The 21,177-nt window shown below is 39.5% G+C and overlaps 1 protein-coding gene across 1 annotated transcript in view; it reads right to left on the reverse strand.

Moving 5' to 3' along the window:
- Positions 1–4,441: 4,441 nt before the first annotated feature.
- The window catches only part of mapkapk2a (MAPK activated protein kinase 2a), a 38,602-nt gene continuing 21,866 nt past the window's right edge, over positions 4,442–21,177 (reverse strand). Inside the window, exons 2-10 of the mRNA XM_079243010.1 lie at positions 21,016–21,155; positions 11,958–12,022; positions 11,704–11,783; positions 11,415–11,541; positions 11,258–11,333; positions 11,050–11,174; positions 6,408–6,493; positions 6,211–6,291; positions 4,442–6,079 (exon numbers count right to left, since the gene is read on the reverse strand). Coding sequence (XP_079099136.1) covers positions 5,930–6,079; positions 6,211–6,291; positions 6,408–6,493; positions 11,050–11,174; positions 11,258–11,333; positions 11,415–11,541; positions 11,704–11,783; positions 11,958–12,022; positions 21,016–21,155 — 930 coding nt within the window. The 3' untranslated portion in view covers positions 4,442–5,929. The remainder of the gene's footprint in view (positions 6,080–6,210; positions 6,292–6,407; positions 6,494–11,049; positions 11,175–11,257; positions 11,334–11,414; positions 11,542–11,703; positions 11,784–11,957; positions 12,023–21,015; positions 21,156–21,177) is intronic.

The following is a 21,177-nucleotide window of genomic DNA, read 5'->3' on the forward strand; positions in this document are numbered from 1 at the left end:
GGTTTCGAACTAGGGTGAGAAAAACTAAAGAACGGTTTGCATAGATGCTGCTCCAGCTCACTGCACAGTGTAGTAAGAAACGTTCCTCCTCAGGGTCCTACTGTAGCTCACCCTTTCTTTTGGTGGAGGTCTCAGTGGTCAACAGATGCAGAGGCTCATAAATGTTTCAGCATCCATACTGTGCACTATGGTCTGATGAGGTTGTCTCTTCTAGTTCTGGAGAAAATACAGAACAAATTTAGTTTTCTGTGACTGGAAAAAAAAAGGTTACCCCTTATATTATTCATATCCACTTATTAATCTTCGCACTTTCATTATTTCAGTTATTCCCTAATAAATAACACTTTGATCATTAATTTATTATCCACCTTTTGTTTTTCATCCTACGATGTGCATATGCTGATGATACTGGTGTTTGTACCGAACTGACCCTGAACAAGGTCAGTGTGTGTTCTGCATGTGCCGAGACTGGAGCAGAGCATCTGCATGTTGATGCAGAGCATCTGCGATTATAACACAGTGTAATGAGAAATGGAGACTTTATCACTGTCATAAGTGGCAGTATGGGGCAGAAAACAGTTCCAGTTTTTTAGAGCCTATTCAGAATCTCTGAGAGTTTGTGTAGCGCTCTTTGTGTACACACCTTTCTTAATCCTTGGTAAACTTCACTCTAAATAGTGACGGAGAGGCCATTTGTTCTCTTACAGACATAAAACACTCATGCTAATAAGAATATCAAGGTCCTTTACATGGTGCATCTCAACCATCTACAATAAAACCTCAGTTTTCTTGTAAAAGACATCAAAGTCTCCTCAGACTAGAAAAGACTTCACTCACAAGCAAAGTACGTGTGTGATGGAGGTATGATGTGACAATGGAATCTTTCGGTCAAATATGATTTCAAGATTTTGTTATAGAAACAGTTTTTGGCACATCAGTATCAAAAACAACCACTAACGGAAAAGGAGAAAGAACATGTAAAAAAAAAAAAAAAAAAAAAAAAAGCTGAGTGACATCCGTTATGATTCATTGCCGTCAATCATATTCACAGTACAGTAGGATTATTTTTGTGCACATATTTCCATCATTAGGCTGAGTCAAGAACAAAATTGTTCCAAAATAAAGATGGGGAGGAGACTGCAGTAGTGTGAGCTGACACGGTTCAAAAGCAAAGTGACATGTTTCCAAAACAAATGCATGTTCGTCCCGCATCAGCTTAAAAATGATAATCAATCAGAATTCAGGGAATGACTTAAAGTGCTATTTCCATAGTGAAAGGCAGATTTTTACTCTGACTGATGCCCTTTCTGTATACTGAATGGAAAATTAATGGAGTCTAAATCCAGTGTGACAAACATACATTTCACAACACCAATAACACACTCCCACACACACACACACACACACACACACACACACACACACACACACACACACACACAACTCAGAACGTTGTCATTGTGCAACAAGTGGAACTCCGTGTACTTCCTTACATGACCATGTTAAGTTAAAAGTTTACATGTATTACAAGCAAACTCATTCTAATGATTATTATTCTTCTGATTATTGTCTTATAATAACAGATGCTCAACAAATCAGAATGCAGCCGTGACAGTAAGAGCAACAGAGTCTCCACCAGCATGTGTGCATTGACAGTATATTGAATAGTAACATACTGTGTACTGAAGGGGCTTTAGTAATTCCAGAGGTTTCTTATCAATGAAGGACATCTGGCACGTGCTGAATTTTTTCCGTAACATGGCAAAGTACCTAAACACGCAGCAAGTCAGATAAGACTGCCGTTAGATGGAAGAAGCAGATCCTGCAGTCCGTTTGACATGAGGATCTGCTGCACAGGGGGATGACGACAGAAGTGTTGCAAGTTTTCCAGGGTAACTGTCGGAGGTGAAATTCTTGGGGAAAAAATAAGAGAACTGGAACTGTTTAAAGGAGAAGAGGTCACAACTTCTTCTGTTAAATGGATCCATCATTGTCTTTACAAGGTCAAGGTTTTGTTGTTTTTTTGTTCACAAAAGTATTCACCCCACCCACTGTTCTATTGTTTTGCATTACGGCCTGCAATATTTTAAATTACTTTCTTTATTAATTTAGCGGTGATGGTAGTGAGTGAAAAAAAAGAAAGATGAAGGAGATGAATAAAAACTGTAAATGCTTTTTTAATGTACCTTTAGTGCATTACTATCCCAAACACGGCTGTCTGCACATATAAAACATGACTTTGTTACACACGACATCTTTGAGGCTCTCAATTGTCTGATCAGTGTAAAATCCACATTTCAGGCCATCAAGAAAAGGTGCAGTGCTTTACACAAACGCATCGCTCCAAAAAGTAAATTAATGGCTGGGAAGCACGGTTGGGGCAGTCTCATGCTGAGGGGATGTTTTCCATCAGCTGGAACTGAAAAAAAATAGTCCGAATAGAGGGGATGAAGGACGGCGCTAGGTTTAGGGACATTCTTGAAGAAAATTTGTTTCAATCTATAATAACTGAGACGGGGATGAAGCTTCATCTTTCAGCAGGACAATAACCGTTAGCACGGTGTTACAGCAACACTAGACTGGTTTAAATGGGATGTTTCAGAGTGTTGGAATAGACATCCATCTGACTGATATGCTGCAAGAGATCAAGGTACGAGCAAGACCCATTTCATTTGAAGGAGTGGAGGTGGCATTCCCAGTGACTGGATGTGCCAGGGTTATAGATAAAACTCTCAACAATTTATTTATTTATTATTTTAACACAGGCATAAAATCTATAATACAGGCTGTAGTAACGCTGTAATGTCTACTCTTTGTAACCTCTGTATTTCTTAGAAGACTGAGGTGTGTTTTTATACAAGAAGCTTTTAGAATAAACTACTCAACATGTGAGGAAATAAATCAAAGCAATCTCACCAACCTCAACACCTTTGAAAAGTGGTACCCAAACAGTAAGAACCAAACTTCCTCCAGACATAAAAGCCAAGCACCATTTGCTTAACATGTAAACCTGCAAGTTTTTCCATTCGATCATGTCTTGTCAAAGTTCGCTGAGCTGAGGTCACGTGTTTCTATCGCAGACTTGTCTGGGTCAGTCAAACTCATCATGTAAGCGTGTGTGTGTGTGTGTGTGCGTGGGAAGAGCAGCATGCCAGGCCACTTCAAAGAAATGTGCATGACATCTACCTCAACTGAGAAGTCTTCATCAGGGCACATGAGAATGATGACATATCAGGGCCCAAAATGCTGAGTTTCTAAAGAGGAATTTGCTTTGATTGTGAGAAGAAAATACTTGTTTACCTTCCTTAAATGTTGAAAATCATCAGACTGCTAAGAGATGGGAACTTTCAAACTGCATGCAGCACGTACCGCTTGGTAAATTCTACTTTCAAGTCCGAGTTTGACACCTTGCACTCTGCTGCGACTATCGGACAGCAAGAATTTTGAGAAGCAGACTTGTGGGTGTCTTGCGGTCTGTTACACATATAGTAAAGGGGTAGAACCTCCTGGGGCCAAAAACCGGGACTCCCCTTAAGCCCCATTTACCCCCTCTTGTTCTCTCTTTTACCTGGCAGATGAATGGGACTGAGATGACTGTGACTTTCATGACACTCAGAGCTGGAAGCTCAGAGCCTACATTCACCCTGCACCTGAAGAGAAGCATGTGCAGTAGCGGGAAACTTGCTCCGAACTCCCCAGTGTTGGCAAATGTGTTGACTCAATGCCAATATGCTGTTTTGCTATGCAAAAGCGTATATTCCAGGAGTCACTCACGCTAGCAAGGATGAGACAAGTCTGTCACGGGTTGAGTCTTTGCACCTCAACTTAAAGCCACAAATCCAAAGCAGACACAACAAGCCGAGTCAAAACTGGAGATATGAATGAGTTGAAAAATTCTCAATAAGCGTAGGTCAAATTTGTGTAAAACAGTCCCAACGGTAACCCTTAAAGAAAGAAAAATATTTAAATTAATCAATAACAATTAGGACTTGCTTAATTACTAGTTAATCATTCTCAAATGCAACAAAAAAACAATCAGAAATTTACATTTTGTTTCATTGGCATTAAAAGCTGTTTCTTACAAACCTTAATTATCTTTTTTTTCCTTTAATATTGGCTAAAGATGAATTCAAACTGAATCAGCAATTCTACTCAACGCTTAGCATCACCGACATTCCATCAAAATAAAGCGGGGGGGCACCCTTATGAACATTTAGCTTAGAAAATACATAAATATATTTTTTTAAATGACTGATTTTAGAGGAATAAATACTTTAGAAATAAGCACCTTGAAAAGTGAAGAAATCCAGACTAAGACAAGTTGTAAGTTTTGTTGCTGCTGGAAGTATTAGACTGAATTTTTCTTGGGCTTTTGAACAAATAAAAGTGACTTTTTATTCAAGAAATGAAAAAAGACGAGCAGGTCTGCTTTATGTTTTTTTTTTTTAATCCAAAGCTGAAGCAGACAAAAATACGGCAGGTGGAGCTGAACAGACTCAAAGACGAGTAAAGACATACACACACATCTGTGCTGCCACTACAAAGAAGAAAAGTATTGAGGAAAACAAAAAAAAAAAAACAAAAATCATAAACATTCACTGTAAATTTTTTGCGGTGAGATTTTCAGGTGATGGTTTAGTGGATGTGATTTACAAAAGTGAAGTGGACCAAAGTGACAAAGTTAACATATTCCCCATGATACCAAGTGAGATGAAAAGCGTCCCATTTATGAAACACAAAACATAAAAAGAGCCATTTTACCCTCTGTGTGATGATAGATGGCTGGCGGCAGATCAGACTGTGCCCCATCATAAAGAGCAGTTACATACTTCCTCTCAGCCCTCCAACAAGTGTGCATTGTACCACGTTAGCTCAGACTGGGATGGTGCAACTAACAGTTCTGCGCTGCTTTAGACACTACTGCTTACATAAACACACAAGCAACCCTTACTGTTGCTCAACATCTTCCCAACACGGTTGCAAACAGAAATCACCACACAGTTTAACAGTATTTCAAGCTGACAAACACATCTGCATAGCATTAACCTGAAACAATTCTGCAACGCAACATGGGTCAAAGTTGGAACCAAATAGAAGGAAGGGGTTAAAAGCCATGTGCTGATAAGCAATGCTCAGTAAGGCCTACACTAAAACGTTCATAAAATCCATTAAAAAATACAGTATCATCTGCCTCCTACTCTCCAATGAGCTACATGCAAGAGAAAGAAGAGCTGGTGTAAAATAACAACACTGCAGCTTCTATCTCTGTCCTAAAAACTATTTACCTGATAAGCAGGAATAAAGGTAGGAGAGAGGGGCTACGAGTGAGGTGCTCTGTCATAGTGGCGCGCGCGGCCTGTGTGTGAGTGCATAGGCCTCAGTTCAACATTCAGAAAGACAAACTGAACCTGACAGACACTCCCGGTCCCAGAAATTAGCATCTATTTCCAGCTAATTTCATCAGTCAGGGACAGAGTCTTTACATTCCACTTGTCAGTTCTAAATACATCTGCTTGCTTTGCATGTAAAAAGAAACGTTCCCTTGTTTCTGTTTTTGGGATTTAGCCATTTGATTTAACATTCACAGGTTTGAGGCTGCAACTAAAGCGGGGCTGTGGGGTGAAAGATAACTAATGCTAAGGCTTCATGTTTTATTCCAACAATACGTAGACGTATCCCCTCTCCTCCCCTTTTCACAGTCATAATCTCTTTTGTGGTGTAAAAACAGTTGAACTCATCACTCTGCACGAGCAGAATCATGAGCCGGTTTAAATGACAGAGTAATAAAAACAAAACATTCTTACAAAACATTAGAATTTGTCAAGAAAAATAAAAACACTGAAAATCCATGCAATGCGACTAGTGTCGACAAATTATTGCTTCCTTTTATCGCAACCTGTGTTTGTATGTGCATGCAAGCGTGCATCTTTCAGTGGGCAGCAGAATTTGGATCTGGCATGGCATTAGTGGCTCTCTTCCTTCTTTTCGTTAGCAGTGGGTTGGTTGAGTCCTCAATGGTCTTGATTTTGATTTGCTCATAGTCGACCCTCATTGTTGCCAAGGCACTCGTCATTTCCTCCTGAGAAATAAAAAGAAGGAAGTCATGCTGCTGTTTTGTTTTTTTTGTTTTTTTTTAAAAATCACAATAAAAGTCTGTTTCCATGGGAACTTTAGAAATTTTATAATAAAAAAAAACAACATATGTTTCACCTTGACTTCCTCCCAAGCATCCTTCTCCTCCATTAAAACCCGGCTGGTGTGAAGTGGGGTCTGGGGAACCTCCATTGATTGCTTTAAGAGGACACAGAAGCAGATCCCAATCTTACTGTACTGTTGTGACTTCAGCCAAAACACTGAAGAGCAAATTAAAAGGTTAGAACAGGTGAGGTTTGGAGAGCATCACATACATTGATCCATGGATGATTCATGAACTCTACGATGGTCATCCTTTGGGTTGGTTCAGTCTTTAGGAGGGTCCTGATGAGCTGTTTGGCTGCAAACATAAGACATGCAGACTTATGATTTACTGAAAAAAATCATTTTATATTCATTCATTTTCTATACCTCCTAGTCTGATTTAAGGATCACGGGGGGCTGAAGCCTATCCCAGCACGTAGCAGGCGAGAGGCAGGGTAGACCCTGGACAGGTCACCAGTCCATCGCTGGGCCAAATAATTTTATACCACAACATTCTATTCTATTCTATTCTATTCTAATCTATTCTATTCTATTCTATTCTACAGTCATTTAGCAGAAGCTTTTATCCAAAGCAACTTACATATGAGTGAGAACAACACAAGCACGAAATCACACTGTAGAGGACATCGTAGGAAGATGCTGGTGGACTGTCCAGTTGGACGCAGGTCCTTACATGTAGTGCTACAGGCTTTTTTTTTCTCCTCTTTTTTTTTTTTGTCAAATGGTCAAATATTAAAATACAAAATTCTTTTATTCACCCATTAATGGGATTTTTAAATATGAGCATGAAATATTGCTTTTGATAAATTCTTTACCAGAATAACTAGGACGAGTGAACATTGCACCATCGGGTGGAAGGAGAGCTGAGGAGCTGAAGGAACTGGATGGGGGAATTGAGTGATTTGATTCAGGTCTATTGGAGATGGGTTGCACTTAAAAGTTGCAGGATATTAGATCTTGAGGACCAGACTCGGGCACTCCTGGTGTAAAACCTTGAGTCTATTTACCACGTTTACCTGCACAGTCTTGCGCATCCTCATTTCCAGTTTACATGTTTTATACCACAGTATGCTGTGTTCGATATTAGTCCAGTTCTGAGTATTACGCCATATAGTTCTGTTCAGATCAGAGTATTTAAAGGCATTTTTTAGTTTCATAACAAAATAATTACTTTATTGTAGCAGCTCGTAAACATGCTGTCTGACAGCAACCTAATAGTATTTTTATGCATAAACACCGCTAAATTTTTTTTCTACGAAGAAGAGAAATTTAGTAGATAAAAGTCACCACCACATAACTTTTGTTTTCTTTTAAAAACCTGCACATTTGTCAGAAAAAAGACGTCACTTTCATCTGTACTTACAGCTGCAAATATGAAACACCTTGATCAGTTTCAATTTCTTGCTCAAAGTCTAGGCCAGTCGGTTACATTTAGAGCCATTTCATGAAGTTTTCCGCCAGCAGCTTATGAAACAATCCTACAGCAAATAACTTCAAACATTTCTCAAGTATACGAGAGTGAGGTTTTTTTTTCTTTTTTTACCCAAGACCTTTCAATGTGACAACTTCAATAAAAAATGACAAAAATCAGTTCAAAATGTTAACTCAACACCTGTGGTTACCCTATAAATACTTTTAAAAAAAACCACCATGTGGTTTTAAACCCAATAAAATATGTAAAGTTACTTTGTAAATAAATAATATCTCCAATGAAAGCGAAATATTAGATTTACACAGATACTAAAGGAAAAGTCTTGTTATTAAAGTAAATTAACTTTGGTGGCCAGAAACATTTTAGGATTATCTCTCCATGTGATTCTTGGCCCTTTTCCATTAGTATCAGCTTGTCTCAACTTAACGCGCCTCGACGTGTAGAGTTTTCCACTTGACTTTGTACCTTTTTACTGGTACTTTTTTGTGACTCCTCAACCCAGGTTCTAAGCGACCTGATCCGGGTTGTGTGTGACGTCGCCAGACTGCATGCTGCTATTGGTCAGGGGCGCGGCCAATCGGGGGTCAGGGAGTAGCACTGGAAGAGCGACTCCAACTCGCAAGTTGTTTATGTTACATGACAAGCAATGGCGCATCACAAGTCTGTTCCGTGGTTTAACACTGAGGTGGAGACGTTTCTTTGCTTGGTTGCTGGAAAAAGGATACAGAGGGAACTAGATGGAGCGACACGAAATGAAAAAACTATCAAAGAGCTTTACAACTCAATGGCTACGGGTACCAAAGGAGCTTTCAGCAGTGTTGAGAGAAGCTGAAAAAGCTCAGAAGTGACTATCGGCGGGTCAAGGACCACAATGGTCGGAGTGGATCAAACAGACGAGATTGGAAGTGGTTCCGACAAATAGATACAATATATGGTCAGTGTTACGTCCCAGTGCTTCTTGTGCAAATCTGACTGTGATCTCCACTAGACTTTTGGCTGACAGCTTTGTTTCCAACCAATAACTGGCTGCACTGCTCCTTCCAGGATCCGCTTCATCATCATCATCTTCAGCTGGGCCAGCTCGTCAGCCCGATTTAAGGAGCAGGCTGGCAATCATTCAGGGCAGCTGAGTGTGGATGGCTCAGTTTGCCTCACTTTGGCTAGGTTGTCAGCCTGGGACAGTGGTTTTGTGCTGTAGTACGGATTTGTACTTTGACTCTTTGTATTTGTGAGCCCAGTAGGGATGATTTGTGAACTGTCTTAGAAGAAGTTTGTTACCCTTTTTGTTGTTCAGGGTGTGACCCAAAGCCTGTTACAATTTTTGCGTTTCTTTATTCCTGCCTGTTTGTCATAGGCTACAACAATCATGCCAGCAAATAAACACCTTTTTATTTTGAAAGGAACTTATTTGTGGGTTTAATGTTTACAAACCTCCCTCTTTTCACTGACGAGCTGGGGGTTTGTAACAGTCAGTGACCGGTGAGACACAGACCAAGTAGCAGATTGCCTCTAGGTCCTGTGTTGTTATAGAGCTTTTTGTGCACATCACTGACGTCACAGTGATTTCATACAAACCCCGCCCATTTTATACCTGGTACTAAATTGTATTGAAAAAGAAACAGGACCAAGCTGAGACGAGTTAAGCTGAGACAAGCTGATACTAATGGAAAAGAGGGATAATACAGTATTTTTGCATCATAAAGTCAATCCAATTCCAATTTTATTTCTTACACTAAAATATGAATAAATTGATGAAAAAATTCTCATGGTCGATACAAAACTTTCCAGAAGAATTCCTCACCACAGGGGTGTCCAGTCTGTCCTTGAGAGCTGATATCCTGCAGGTTTTCAATGTATCTCTGTTCCAACACACCAGGTTCACACTGGATGGATCCAACAGCCTATGAAGTTCTACACAATGACTGAATAATTTGATTCAGGTGTGTTGGAGCAGATATGCATGGAAAACCTAAGGATTGTGGCGCTCGAGGACCAGAGCTGGACACCCCTTCCTAACCACCTTAACCATGTCATGCAATCACAACAGGTGCTCAGGAGGAAAAGGTTTTCCTACATGATTGGCCAGGGTCAAAACCAGCTCACTTACTGCAAGTAAACAATGGAGCAGCAATCCATTTATTAGGGTCCGAGCCATACGAAGTATGGCAGGGCCCTATTGTTTTCCAAATGTTTATTATTATTGTCAGCACAACTCGGCCATTTTTGACCCCCTTGGCCCCCATGAAAAGTTGCGAAACTTGGCACACACCTCAATCCCGGCGAAAATAGCAATGTTCTAGGGTCCGCATGCATGCCAATGCAAAAATGCCTAGACAGCATCCCCTAGGAATGCCAAAAATGGCCCCTAGAATGGGGGTCAAAAAAAGTTTAGTTTGACGTCGGACGACGAAATTCAGTACACGTCTACCACCTCAAGACGAGTAGAAAAGTCAATGAAACACCTGTTGTCATGGCAACAGGCTGTCTGCCATCTTGGCATTAACGACCATATTTTTGCCCGTTTTTGTCAATTTGGGCGCGTCGCATTTGAACGAACTAGTCTGAGGCGATTCATGCTATTGGCTCCACATTCGCCAGGGAGCTTCGTGACAAGATGGGGACAAAAAGTTATTTAAATCTTTCTGATAGGAGAAAGCGTGTTACCGTGGCAACCAATGGAAAAAAGCGTTCTCGCCATGAAACACGTTTCACTAATATCTTCGCAGAAATACATGCAATCTGCACCAAAATTAAAATCATTCATATTTGGTAGGTCCTTAACACATTCAAACATGTATTGTGGGGGGGCCCCGAGGGTCCCGAAGGTCTACTTTCACCTAGGGCTACGAAATTCGGCACACGTGTAGCACCCCAAGACGAGTAAAATAGTGCATCGACCACCTGTTACCATGGCAACAGGGTGTCCGCCATCTTGGTATTCACACCCATTTAGCACTGTATGTGCATTGTTTTTGAACAAACTAGTTTTGGATTCATGCCTTTCACTTCACATCCACCTGGAAGCTTTGTGACGAGTTCGGGTGGAGGTTTCGGCATGAGGCGAGGACCCGATGGATGCCGCTTGCGGCTTTAATTCAGTGTTGTGGTTCCTGTTTTACAGCCTAATGTGGTTTTGATCAGAATCTGTCCAGTATGAGCAGGACAGGCAGCGAGCTATCAGACATGTTGCAACATCTAATATCATTTCCTCTCTTTGGTCCATTTGTTTTCACACTCTCAGTGCATCAGACTAGAGTTCACTTGCAAGCGGACAAGACCCCCAGTTTTCAAGCGAACCACATTTAGGTTACTTGGTCTGAATAACAGTCTGCATGTGCATTCACACACTTTAAAATAGACTGGAATGTCTGTGGAAGCGACCAAACGGTACCAGTGTGAATGCACCCATAGTGGTTTACCTTCCTCCGATACATCAGACCATTCCGGGTTGGGAAATTCATACTGGCCCATCCTGATCCTCTTCTTCATCCCAGGAGAAATGGCTAGGCCATGGTTGGAATAAAATGGGGGGTACCCACACAGCCTGTAGGGAAATTCAAAACAGTATCATCAGATACCGCACTGAATACAGAATCCATTTTTGAGGCGACTGAGAGACTAACTTACAGGATATACATAATGACACCCAACGACCACATGTCACATGACTTGTCGTATTTCTCTGGGCCCAGGACCTCTGGAGCTGCAAACACAAATCAAGGAATTCACTGAAATAACGTGTGGAGTGGGAAAAAAAAAAAGATTTGCTGAAGCAGATCCTTACCAACATAATAGGGGGTGTAGCAGGGAGTATCTAAAGAGTTATGTGAAGTCGTCTCCTTGGCAAAACCAAAGTCTGTGAGTTTGAGCAGGGCGTTGGGCCTCTTTGAGGAATACAGTAAATTCTCTGGCTGCAGGAATTATTCCAACAAACACAAAAATGAAGATTAAGAAATTATAAAGAACCGATATGAGTAACCTTTTACAAAAATGATAGTCATCAGATGCTTCAATTTCCTACTAAAGAGTTAAAGTTTACACTAACTATTAAGATAAGACTAAATAGCACGAACCTTGACATCTCGATGTGCAATGTTGATTGCATGTAGGAACTGGATAGCCTCTCCTATGCTCTTCATGATATCAGATGCTTCTAAAAGCAAAGATACAAAACAGAGATTATACATGGACTGTGACAAGTGCACAGTTCTGTGCAAAATCCAAGCTGAATATTTAACACACAAATGTGCTGTTGCATCACTGTGTGGGTGCAGTGATGTTTATCTAAAACAGCAAGATCCTTCAACATTGTATGAGACAGGGATACCTTTCTCTGTGAAGGCCTGGTCTCCTCTGTCCTGGATTCGACTGAACAGCTCACCACCATCCATACTGAAAGAAGAAAAAAATGATAGAGTTTAGCCTGTTTGAGCACATAAATGTCTATCCATTTGATGTTTTAAATGATACCATCAGTATAATGGGGAAACTATGGTAATTTGAACTCTAGATCTTTGTACAGACGGTTTACAAATGTGAACTGATTTACTGATTGTTTCATTTGGATGAGACTTGCTTGATTTAATAACAATCTAAAAATGTTTCAAAATATATTTTTCATAATAAATAAATGACAGGAACACAGCTCAAAGCGTAGGAGGAAAGACCAGTGGAAACTGTTAACAGATATGGTGGCGGCTTGCTTTTCAGCCAGTTACCGAGCGTGAGATGTACTCATCGGTTTCGAAGGTTAGCATTTGGAAACATTTTAGTTTTTACAAACGTGAGAATGTAAAATAGCCTGGACAAGACTCGGTTGCAAGTTTCAAGTTGTTAAAAGCCACAATAAAAAATAAAAAATTGTCCCACAAACATGTAACAGCACATCATTCCCACTCTGAGTTGGAGGAGAAGTTACTGCAACTGTCGAGGAAGGATCATTAGAGCGTCCCTGCTGCTCCAAAAAAGATAAACAATTCATCGCCTATTGCAACCTTTAGCGCCACAGATTTACATCCATATGCCATCATTAACGACTTCTGTGCTCTGATGTGCACGTTGGAGCACAGGTGCCCTGAAAGCAGTTTGCAAACAGAACAAAGAGACCAAAGCAAAACCACCAACAGCCAAAGATTTGGTTTTAGTCACTGATAACGCTTTTTACATGGTGGGTGTTGCTCTTTGGGAAGATTCCCACATGTTACGCGTTATGCACACACCCTCAACTTCGTCTCGAGTTGCTTGCAGTGACAAAGCTCCTGTGGAAGGTCAGACTGATCACCACCTTTTTTCACCACAGCGAACCATCTGCTGGAGGAAAACCAAAATCTGCTCAGCCTCAAAACTCACAAACTGAAAACAAACGTATGCCCCAGGTTAAATATTTAAAAGGCCCCTGGAGAGACATCCTGCTATCTGCACCTCCTTTCTCTCTCCTCTGACAAAAAGAGACCCAGACATTTTCATTATCTTCCAAGCTAGAATTTACTATCATTTGTTTTCCTGAAAATGTGGGCTTCCATATACCAAATGTTTTTTGTAACACTAGAGACTTTTATTTGTTAAGGTAAATTGATACTGCAAATGTTTGGCAGGTAACTAGTGGTCTTTATTGGTGAAAAGAGCAGCTTTTTTGTCATTTATAATGCTGCTGTTGCAAACAAAGACTTTCCTTTAGACTCCATGGTAAAGTTTTAACATATGATAAATATGGTTGGATTTGATGATGACCAACTCAAGTGCTACTGATAAAGCCACGAGCAAGAACAGTAATTCATGAGGTATGTAAATCAATTAAAAAAACCTATTTATCAGCTGGAATAGATTAGTTTATGTTTCGCTCGTTTGTTGTATGCAACAAGCTAAAATCCCAATGACGTCAAAATGTCTTTTCATAGCCAGTCACATTAAATCAAATGGTGTTACCAGTTCAGGCTGTACATCACAAATTAATGGACAGAAAAAATCCTAATTCTTTTAAAATATTTATCTTTCAATTTATCTTTTATATAAAATTGTCCTTGTTGCCAAAACCCCAACTATGTTTTTGTTCAGTCAATCCTGCTTGCTTACAAGGCACACTACCACACTCATCAATTCTGGGTACAGGCGCTACTGTATGGACTCATTTCCACAAATGATAACACAGTCTGAAAGCAGCATCCTTGTGTCTGAATGATCAGCATAAATCTGTTAGTTCTCATGTGGTAAAAGTTCTAAAGATACAATTGAGGTTTCAACATCCTCTTCCTCTGCATTTCTGAAAAGGTACAGTCTTAATTCTCTGCAGAGATGTTGTAAGAGTTCAAGGAGCACTGGAGAACTAGAGCAACTGTTTTATTTAAAACTAATGCCTCGCACAACTTTACATCTGTTTCTTTGAATTATTCACAAAGAAAATATAAACATTTTTCATGTACAAAGAGTTTAGGGCAAATTATTGCAATATTTAGTCAAAACCAGATAAAGTAGTAAAAGTGAATGCTGGATGGTTATTGTAAGACATTGTAAGTTAGTCTGTACTTAGGAAAATGCAATTCTGCTAAATTTTTCAAATGTTTAAATTACCTACTAAAATAATTTCCACAGCTGTATAGCCACTGAGAGTGTGATTTCCTCAATATGTTTCCGAGAAACTCGCACGGCAACTCTTGCTTAACCCCTTAACCGTCGGCGGCCCGCCTGCGAGCCGTTTTCCGTAATTTTTTTTTTTTTAATATCACGCTCGTACAATATCTTAACCGTTTCCTTTTTCAATAAAACTGCGCATGAAGCACCGGTAGGCTCTCTCCTTCTGGATTGATCCATGGTCGTTCCTTAGCCAATAATACCCACTGAGTGTCAACCTAGGTGGTCTGACCATCACATGTTTTCGCTTCCAGACCCCCCCCACCAGCTCTGACCCCACTGCCGCAAAGCCAATAAAATTCCCGTTATGGTGATGTGCAGCTTGTGTGTGTAAAATGGCTTCAGGGGGTCTGTGCGTAAACATTTGTGACAACGTGCGTACTTGTGTGCGTCCGTGCGCAAAAGCAGAAGAAGCCTTTTTTGTCCGCTTTTTCTCCGTATGAACTTTTGCAAAACACACCAAAAAGTGGAAATACACCCACGAGGAGGTGGTGGAGTCGTTTCCGCGGAGGGACAGGGATTTTTACAGAGGAAGACGTCTCTGACTGCAGAAGAAGATACAGTTCCTGAAGGACAAGACCATGAAAAGTAAGTACAAACTTCTATATGCAGCTACAGTGTCTTTATAAGCTGTTTAGATAAGTAACTCTGTTGTTTATGGGGCTGGGGGAGGGGGGGCTTGTTTACTATGTGCGTCGGGATGGGGAGAGGAGGGGTGGGGGCGCCCGCGGTGTTTTCTTTCCGTTGTTTCTTACTGTTGTCGTATTTACAGTGGTTCTGTTTGGTCTGCTAAAGACGTGAGACCTGGTTTGTTGGAAAACTTGGGGTCTCAGCTCTAAAACATAAGACCCTGGACCGGGGGAACCGTTCATGCGGGTTTTGTTCAGTCCGAGTGTGCATGAAAGCAAAAAGAGCAGCGATGAAAGAGACGCAGCGGTTCAACACCTCTTTTCTTCCAGTTGTAAACATTTGTTAATACATACAAAACCATAGAAAGAAAAAAAAAAAGCTGCTGCTGATTTATCTGCGTGTGTGTGAACCGCTTTCATACTTTGTGTGCGCATGCGTGCAGGGATGCGCGTCTGTTAGAACATAAACTTATTACAGTCGCAGTACTAATGTGGGATAAAAGCGTCTTGTTTGTCTTTATTAGTCTGTCATCTGATTCTGAGTGGAAACCCAGCAGCTCTTCAGATGAAGAAGGACCAGCTCTTTCCAGAGGAAGCCTCCATTCCTGCCCTTCAGACCACCAGGACCCCTGCTCATCATAACAGCTACATATTCTGCTCTCCTGCTTTTTTACTTTACTTTTACAAACACTCTTTATCAGACAATAGTTCAAAACTAATGAAAATATGTAAATTGTATTATGTTATGGTGTTTTTATTATTACATTTTGTTTACATTACATAACATGGCATTATATTGTTTACATATATAAAAATGATGACCGTAAAACTTATTCTGACTCTTTTATTATAATGCACAATAGAAAAAATAAGCTTTTAGTGTGTTTATGCATCATATGGTGATTTTCAACAATACTGAATATACAACAATATTCCTCTTGATGCCACCTTTCATTAGAGTCTCATTGATGACTGTATGTTGAAGTGTTCTGGAGTTATAGCTTATTGAAGTTGGAGTATCCAAAGTGGCCATTTGGAGACTCCAAATGGCCACTTTGGGGAGCGCATGAACATACTTACAGTAAAGCCCTCATAGAATAATAATTGTGGCTGCTATTGTCGCCAAATTTGAACTTGTCATAGGATAGGGTTCATGCTATAGCTCCATCTGATTTTCCAGTCCATATCTCCATTTCTCCACGTGCAGCATGTTGACAAAGTAGAAGAGAAATTCAGACGAGGGAAAAACACTGAAATTTCCTTGTGGTCCAACTTCAATAACTTCATGCTGGTTACAGTTACAAGAAATCTGAAACCTCAGGGTAAAACTTTGGAGTGTTATCTTTATAAAGAGACCATGCTTTTGAATCTACTCCAAAGGGTTCAAGAACAGCATCTAATTTAATTTGGGTATGTCTTTTCAGGCACATTTGGCATTTTGGGGGGTGACTGTTAAGGGGTTAATTGATCATGTTTTTATTTTTCTCCACTAGATAATTGAGCTGTTTATCAAGAGCAGGCGGGAACTGGATTAGAAAATCAATCAAATGCTACCGACATAAATTTTGAATTTAGGCATGTAGATTCAGTTTAGACTGAGCATTAGAAAGGGGGTCGATCGATATACTCCAGAATACACTAATAAATATGCAAGGTCAACTCCAGAAAAAGAGAAAAGCAAAAAACATGTATGTCAAATGACCACATAACCATTGGTAACCTATCTTTAACTTAGCATGAAAACTAAGCATGACTTTGTTGCTTACTTGATAAGTTTCATTTAATCTTTTTTGCTAAGTATGACTATGTGAGTTTCAGGTCCAATCATCAATACCAATTTCATACGTGTGTGCTGAGAGGTTCACCACACTACAAAGCGATTTTTCAGCCATCCAAGAGTTAATGGGAGCAGACGCTTAGACATGGCGCTGTGGAAGAGCCCTGACAAACCACAGCACACTTCTTATTTCTCAAAATCATTCATGTTTTACATGCTGATAAACGGACACCACAAAACCTCCAGCATCGAGGCAATCCCTGTTATGTAAATCTATGTGGTCGAAGTTAGAAGATATTCTTGAGGTCGCTAAACCCACCCTCTTCCTATGCGTTTCTGAAAAATGTTAGAAGTGTGAGTTCTCAGCAGATTGATAAGCACTGTAGTACAAGTCACATCTTATACCATCACAGCAGAAAATTGAACCACCCTTACACACCTCAGCCTACACTCTTTCACATCTCATCTACAGTCAAGAACAAAGAGCATCATTTGGAGAGGGGATAGAACAGAAAAACAGTACGACAGCAAGTTTTTTTTTGCTAATACCTTGTTCAAAAATGGTTATACATTAGTCACTTTGTGTTTTACTTTTTTTTTTTTTTTTTAAGTTCACTAAATGAATAAAAATATTTTGAAACATTACTTTTCTGTAGTTTGGTCTCCATACTTCAAAGTTGTGAAAATAATATCAACTAAATAAAAACATTTTTCAAAAAGCCTATTCATGTAACATAAGCTGCTGCCAACACAGCAGAATTTTTTTTGCTGCTTGACACCGAACTTTTAAACAGAAACCGAACAGAATTTTAAAACAGTAGAATATAGGTCAGACTCAGTGAATGAGCCATGACATGTAGCAGAAAGAGATCACATAGAAGATTCTCGTATGGTGTGATATTCTAGGAAATGCTTTAATTTCATCAGAAAAAGGATTTTTCAATTTGCTCAAAGAAATTAGTCATCACTCGAAGCATTTTGGCATGTGAACATGTAGGAAGACGGGTCCATTACCTCAGCACTAACATGCTAACCACAAACCCAATGAATGCACGTGTAAAAAGATTATGGGGGTTGGATAGTTTGGTGGTTTAAAATGCAAAAAAATGGAAACAGAAAGGCAATAAAAAAAAATGCTACTCATTTAGAAGAAATGGATATGAACAGATAAGCAATAATTTGATTAACTGGAAGCTGCTTAGAATGAAAGATGAGATTTATTTGATTATCTTTTTCTTTTTGTCTCACTCGGGGTAAATGTTAGAGACTGGTAACTGCAGATTCAATACATGTAACCGGGAATAATTCACTGACTGGACTATTTCTCATAAGAAAAAAAAACATATTTAGAACAAAGTATGAAGTGACAATGGTCCATTTAAACTGGTCAGTCTAATTTAGTAATGGATAGATGTTAACAAGCTGCTACCATTACCCAGTCCTCTCAGGAATTTACAGCATTTTTTTTTTTTTTTTTGGTGTGACCAAAAGTGTCTGAATTTTGATTCATTAAGATAAGATAATTTTGTATCTTAATTCAGCTTTAAGTTATTTTTGTGTTTATAAATCATAATCCTAAAATTCTAAAATTCTTCATTGAAAAGAAAAGTCTTGTCCGCTTAGTGATGCAGCAATTTCGACCATTAATTTCACTAAAACAAAGCATTTTTAAGTCAGAAATTTTATAGCATTAATGCCATATGGCTATAAAAATTAGTCCCTCTCTAATTTCACACTTTCATAAATTAACCAAACAAGTCAGCCTAACGTGCATCTCCTCACGAATCATTACAGTGTTGCAGAATCAAAGACGACATGATGTTAAATGTGGTATTGGTGTGTAGTGTGGTGTGAAAATTGCATTCCTGAGATATCCCTCACTGGTTCACCATCACCAGTACACAGTGTTACGCATGATGATGACGACATGTAGTCACAATATTTAGACTCATCATGCTGCTGGATGTATGATTCCGCGCTGACTACTCCTAGTGCATGCTAAATGCATACATCATGTATCACCACACACTCATGTCACAATGCAGGCCTGATGACTGAAGCACACATGAGGTGGGCTGATAATTATAAGAAACAATTCTGATATCTCAAACTAGTGAATCACAGCATCACGGCGGGAGCCTTTGTGCAGGAGATGAACGTCTCCAGCTGAAAGGAAGGAGTTGTAGAATCAACAGCAGCAGGAAAAGCAGAAATTAAGCTGTAGAAATAGTCTTCACAACATGTTGAGGATAGCAGGACAGTGGCTCCTTGTGGTGTTGATATGAGTATTCCATATCTGTACATTTTTACAACAGCAAAACATTTCTAATGTAACTGGACGCGTCTATAATTGATGTCAGTTTTTTTTTACAAGCTTATACATAAAAAGTGTATCTGAGAAACAGATGGAAATATCTGTTCATATAGAGAAAATAAATGCAACAAGAGAGCCATACTGGACCATATGAAACTTAAAACATTCATCAGATCAACATGCATTCCAAGATAATGCAAAAATCTAGTTAGAGCCATTTATGATCCTCGAATTTGTTCCCACAAATATGCAACAGTAACATTAGTCTCCTGTTATCAAATTAAATACTGTAATTAGCAACAATACTCTGCAAAAATCTGCCAAAAGGTGATGAAACAAGCCTTCTCATGCTCAAGCAATAGGACATGAATACAGAACAGAGAAGCTGCATCGCTCACGTGAGTGCACTTCCGTACATATGATAATAGAACAAACCATGTGGAATTAGCCTAAAAGGGAAAACACCAAATATGAAAAATCATTCATTAACATATTTCCCTTCCCAACATCGGAGTTTCAGGGGAATTTATAGATGCTGATCGAAATATTATATATGCAAAGGTACACCGGATCTTCTGTGAGCTCACATTAAGTTAAACACCAACAAAAACTTGACCAGCCAAGTAGAGTGCCCAATTTCCTTTTGAGTAAATATATTTATAGATTTTAATTCCTGGACTTTAGGCAGAGAAACTCAAGCAAGAGGAAAAGGTTAAGCGGGTGGCTGCAGTGAAAATTTGTGGTGTGTCACCAGAAAAGAAGAAAAAAAAAATAGTTGATGTCTATAACGTAAAGATTTTGGTAATAACTGATTAAAAAAAGAAAACAAGATTAAATATTGATGGTGGTAACTTTGTTGAATTTATATGTGTCATGATCACTAAAGTTGCAACTAATGACGATTGTTGGAGAGACCATTGTTGCACCGGGAAAACGTCTGAAAATGTGCGTCATCAGAAAAGAATAACAATGTCAGTGTTATTAAAATAACACTGACAATGACAATGTTATTGTCAGTGTTACTTCACTAAACTAATTGAAACAAAAAACAATAGAAACTTTGAAATGGTTCCTGAGGCTGAGCCATCTCTGACAAATTTCCCTCACCTAGATATACATTTTCATGTTATTTATCTACATGGATTTTAATTTTGTAAAAGGCAGTCCGTCTTTCGTTTCGAATTATTTCTAGCTGCTCAAGAACCCAGAAAATCCAGGGGGTTTTTTTAAGTCCGTTTTTTCTTCTTTTTTTAATGAAAGACAGCTTATAATATTAATAGTTTGTCAAATATGACTAATAATTTTTGTTTTCCACAGACATTCTCCAGTCAGCATCCAGGTGCATATCAAACACTTTTGTTTTCTGGCAGCCAGTATATTCTCACTCCAACACTTCAACAGAAACGGATGCAGCTTTTTCGGTTTTTATAAGAAAGTGTGTAGTGTTGTGTTTCTTCTCGGTCAGTACAGGTCACAGCACACTGATGGGTGGGTGGGTGAGGGGAGTTGCAGCGGTCAAAATACATTCAACTGTCATCCTGCTTTATTTATTATACTTTATTAATTCTAGCTGGAATATTCCTTCTCTGCTAACCCATCTTAACCCATTGTGGTCGTACAAGGAGCAGTAGGAAGCCAGACCAGATTCTGACACCCAGGTATCAGCGGGGGATTCAGGGCCTTGCTCAGCGGCCCACCAGCCAGTGTCATTCTTTTCTGAGCTCAGGTTAGGAGGGAATAAAGTCCTTAACGTCAGGCTCATCGATGCGACCAAGAAACAGTTGATTGCAGGCAAAACGTTACTGCCTGTCCCTTTTGAAGCGCAATGTAACATAATAGATTATGTTGCTAATTCTATTTAGTATTATAAGCCATTTTGCCTTCACGTTTAGAGAAATGCTCCACAAAACAGAACAGATGGGCAATTTTTGACAAAAGGAACAAGAACCTGTTTGATTTAAAGTAAAACCACTCACCGCACTATAAATAAAAGTGTCTCTGTATGCATGTGTGTGTGAGAGGGAAACTGGGCACTCACCACTCCATGACAATAAGCAGACATTTTCTGCCTTGATAAAGGTTCTCATAAACATCAATGATGCGCACAATGTTTGCACATGGTGATGCCCTCCAGTGAAGCTCCACCTCCCTGCGGGCTTTAGGGCAGTCCTGTAGCATCTGGACAGAGAAGTAGAGACAA

This window comes from Telmatherina bonti, assembly GCF_933228915.1.
Source record: "Telmatherina bonti genome assembly, chromosome: 6".
NCBI lineage: Eukaryota > Metazoa > Chordata > Actinopteri > Atheriniformes > Telmatherinidae > Telmatherina > Telmatherina bonti.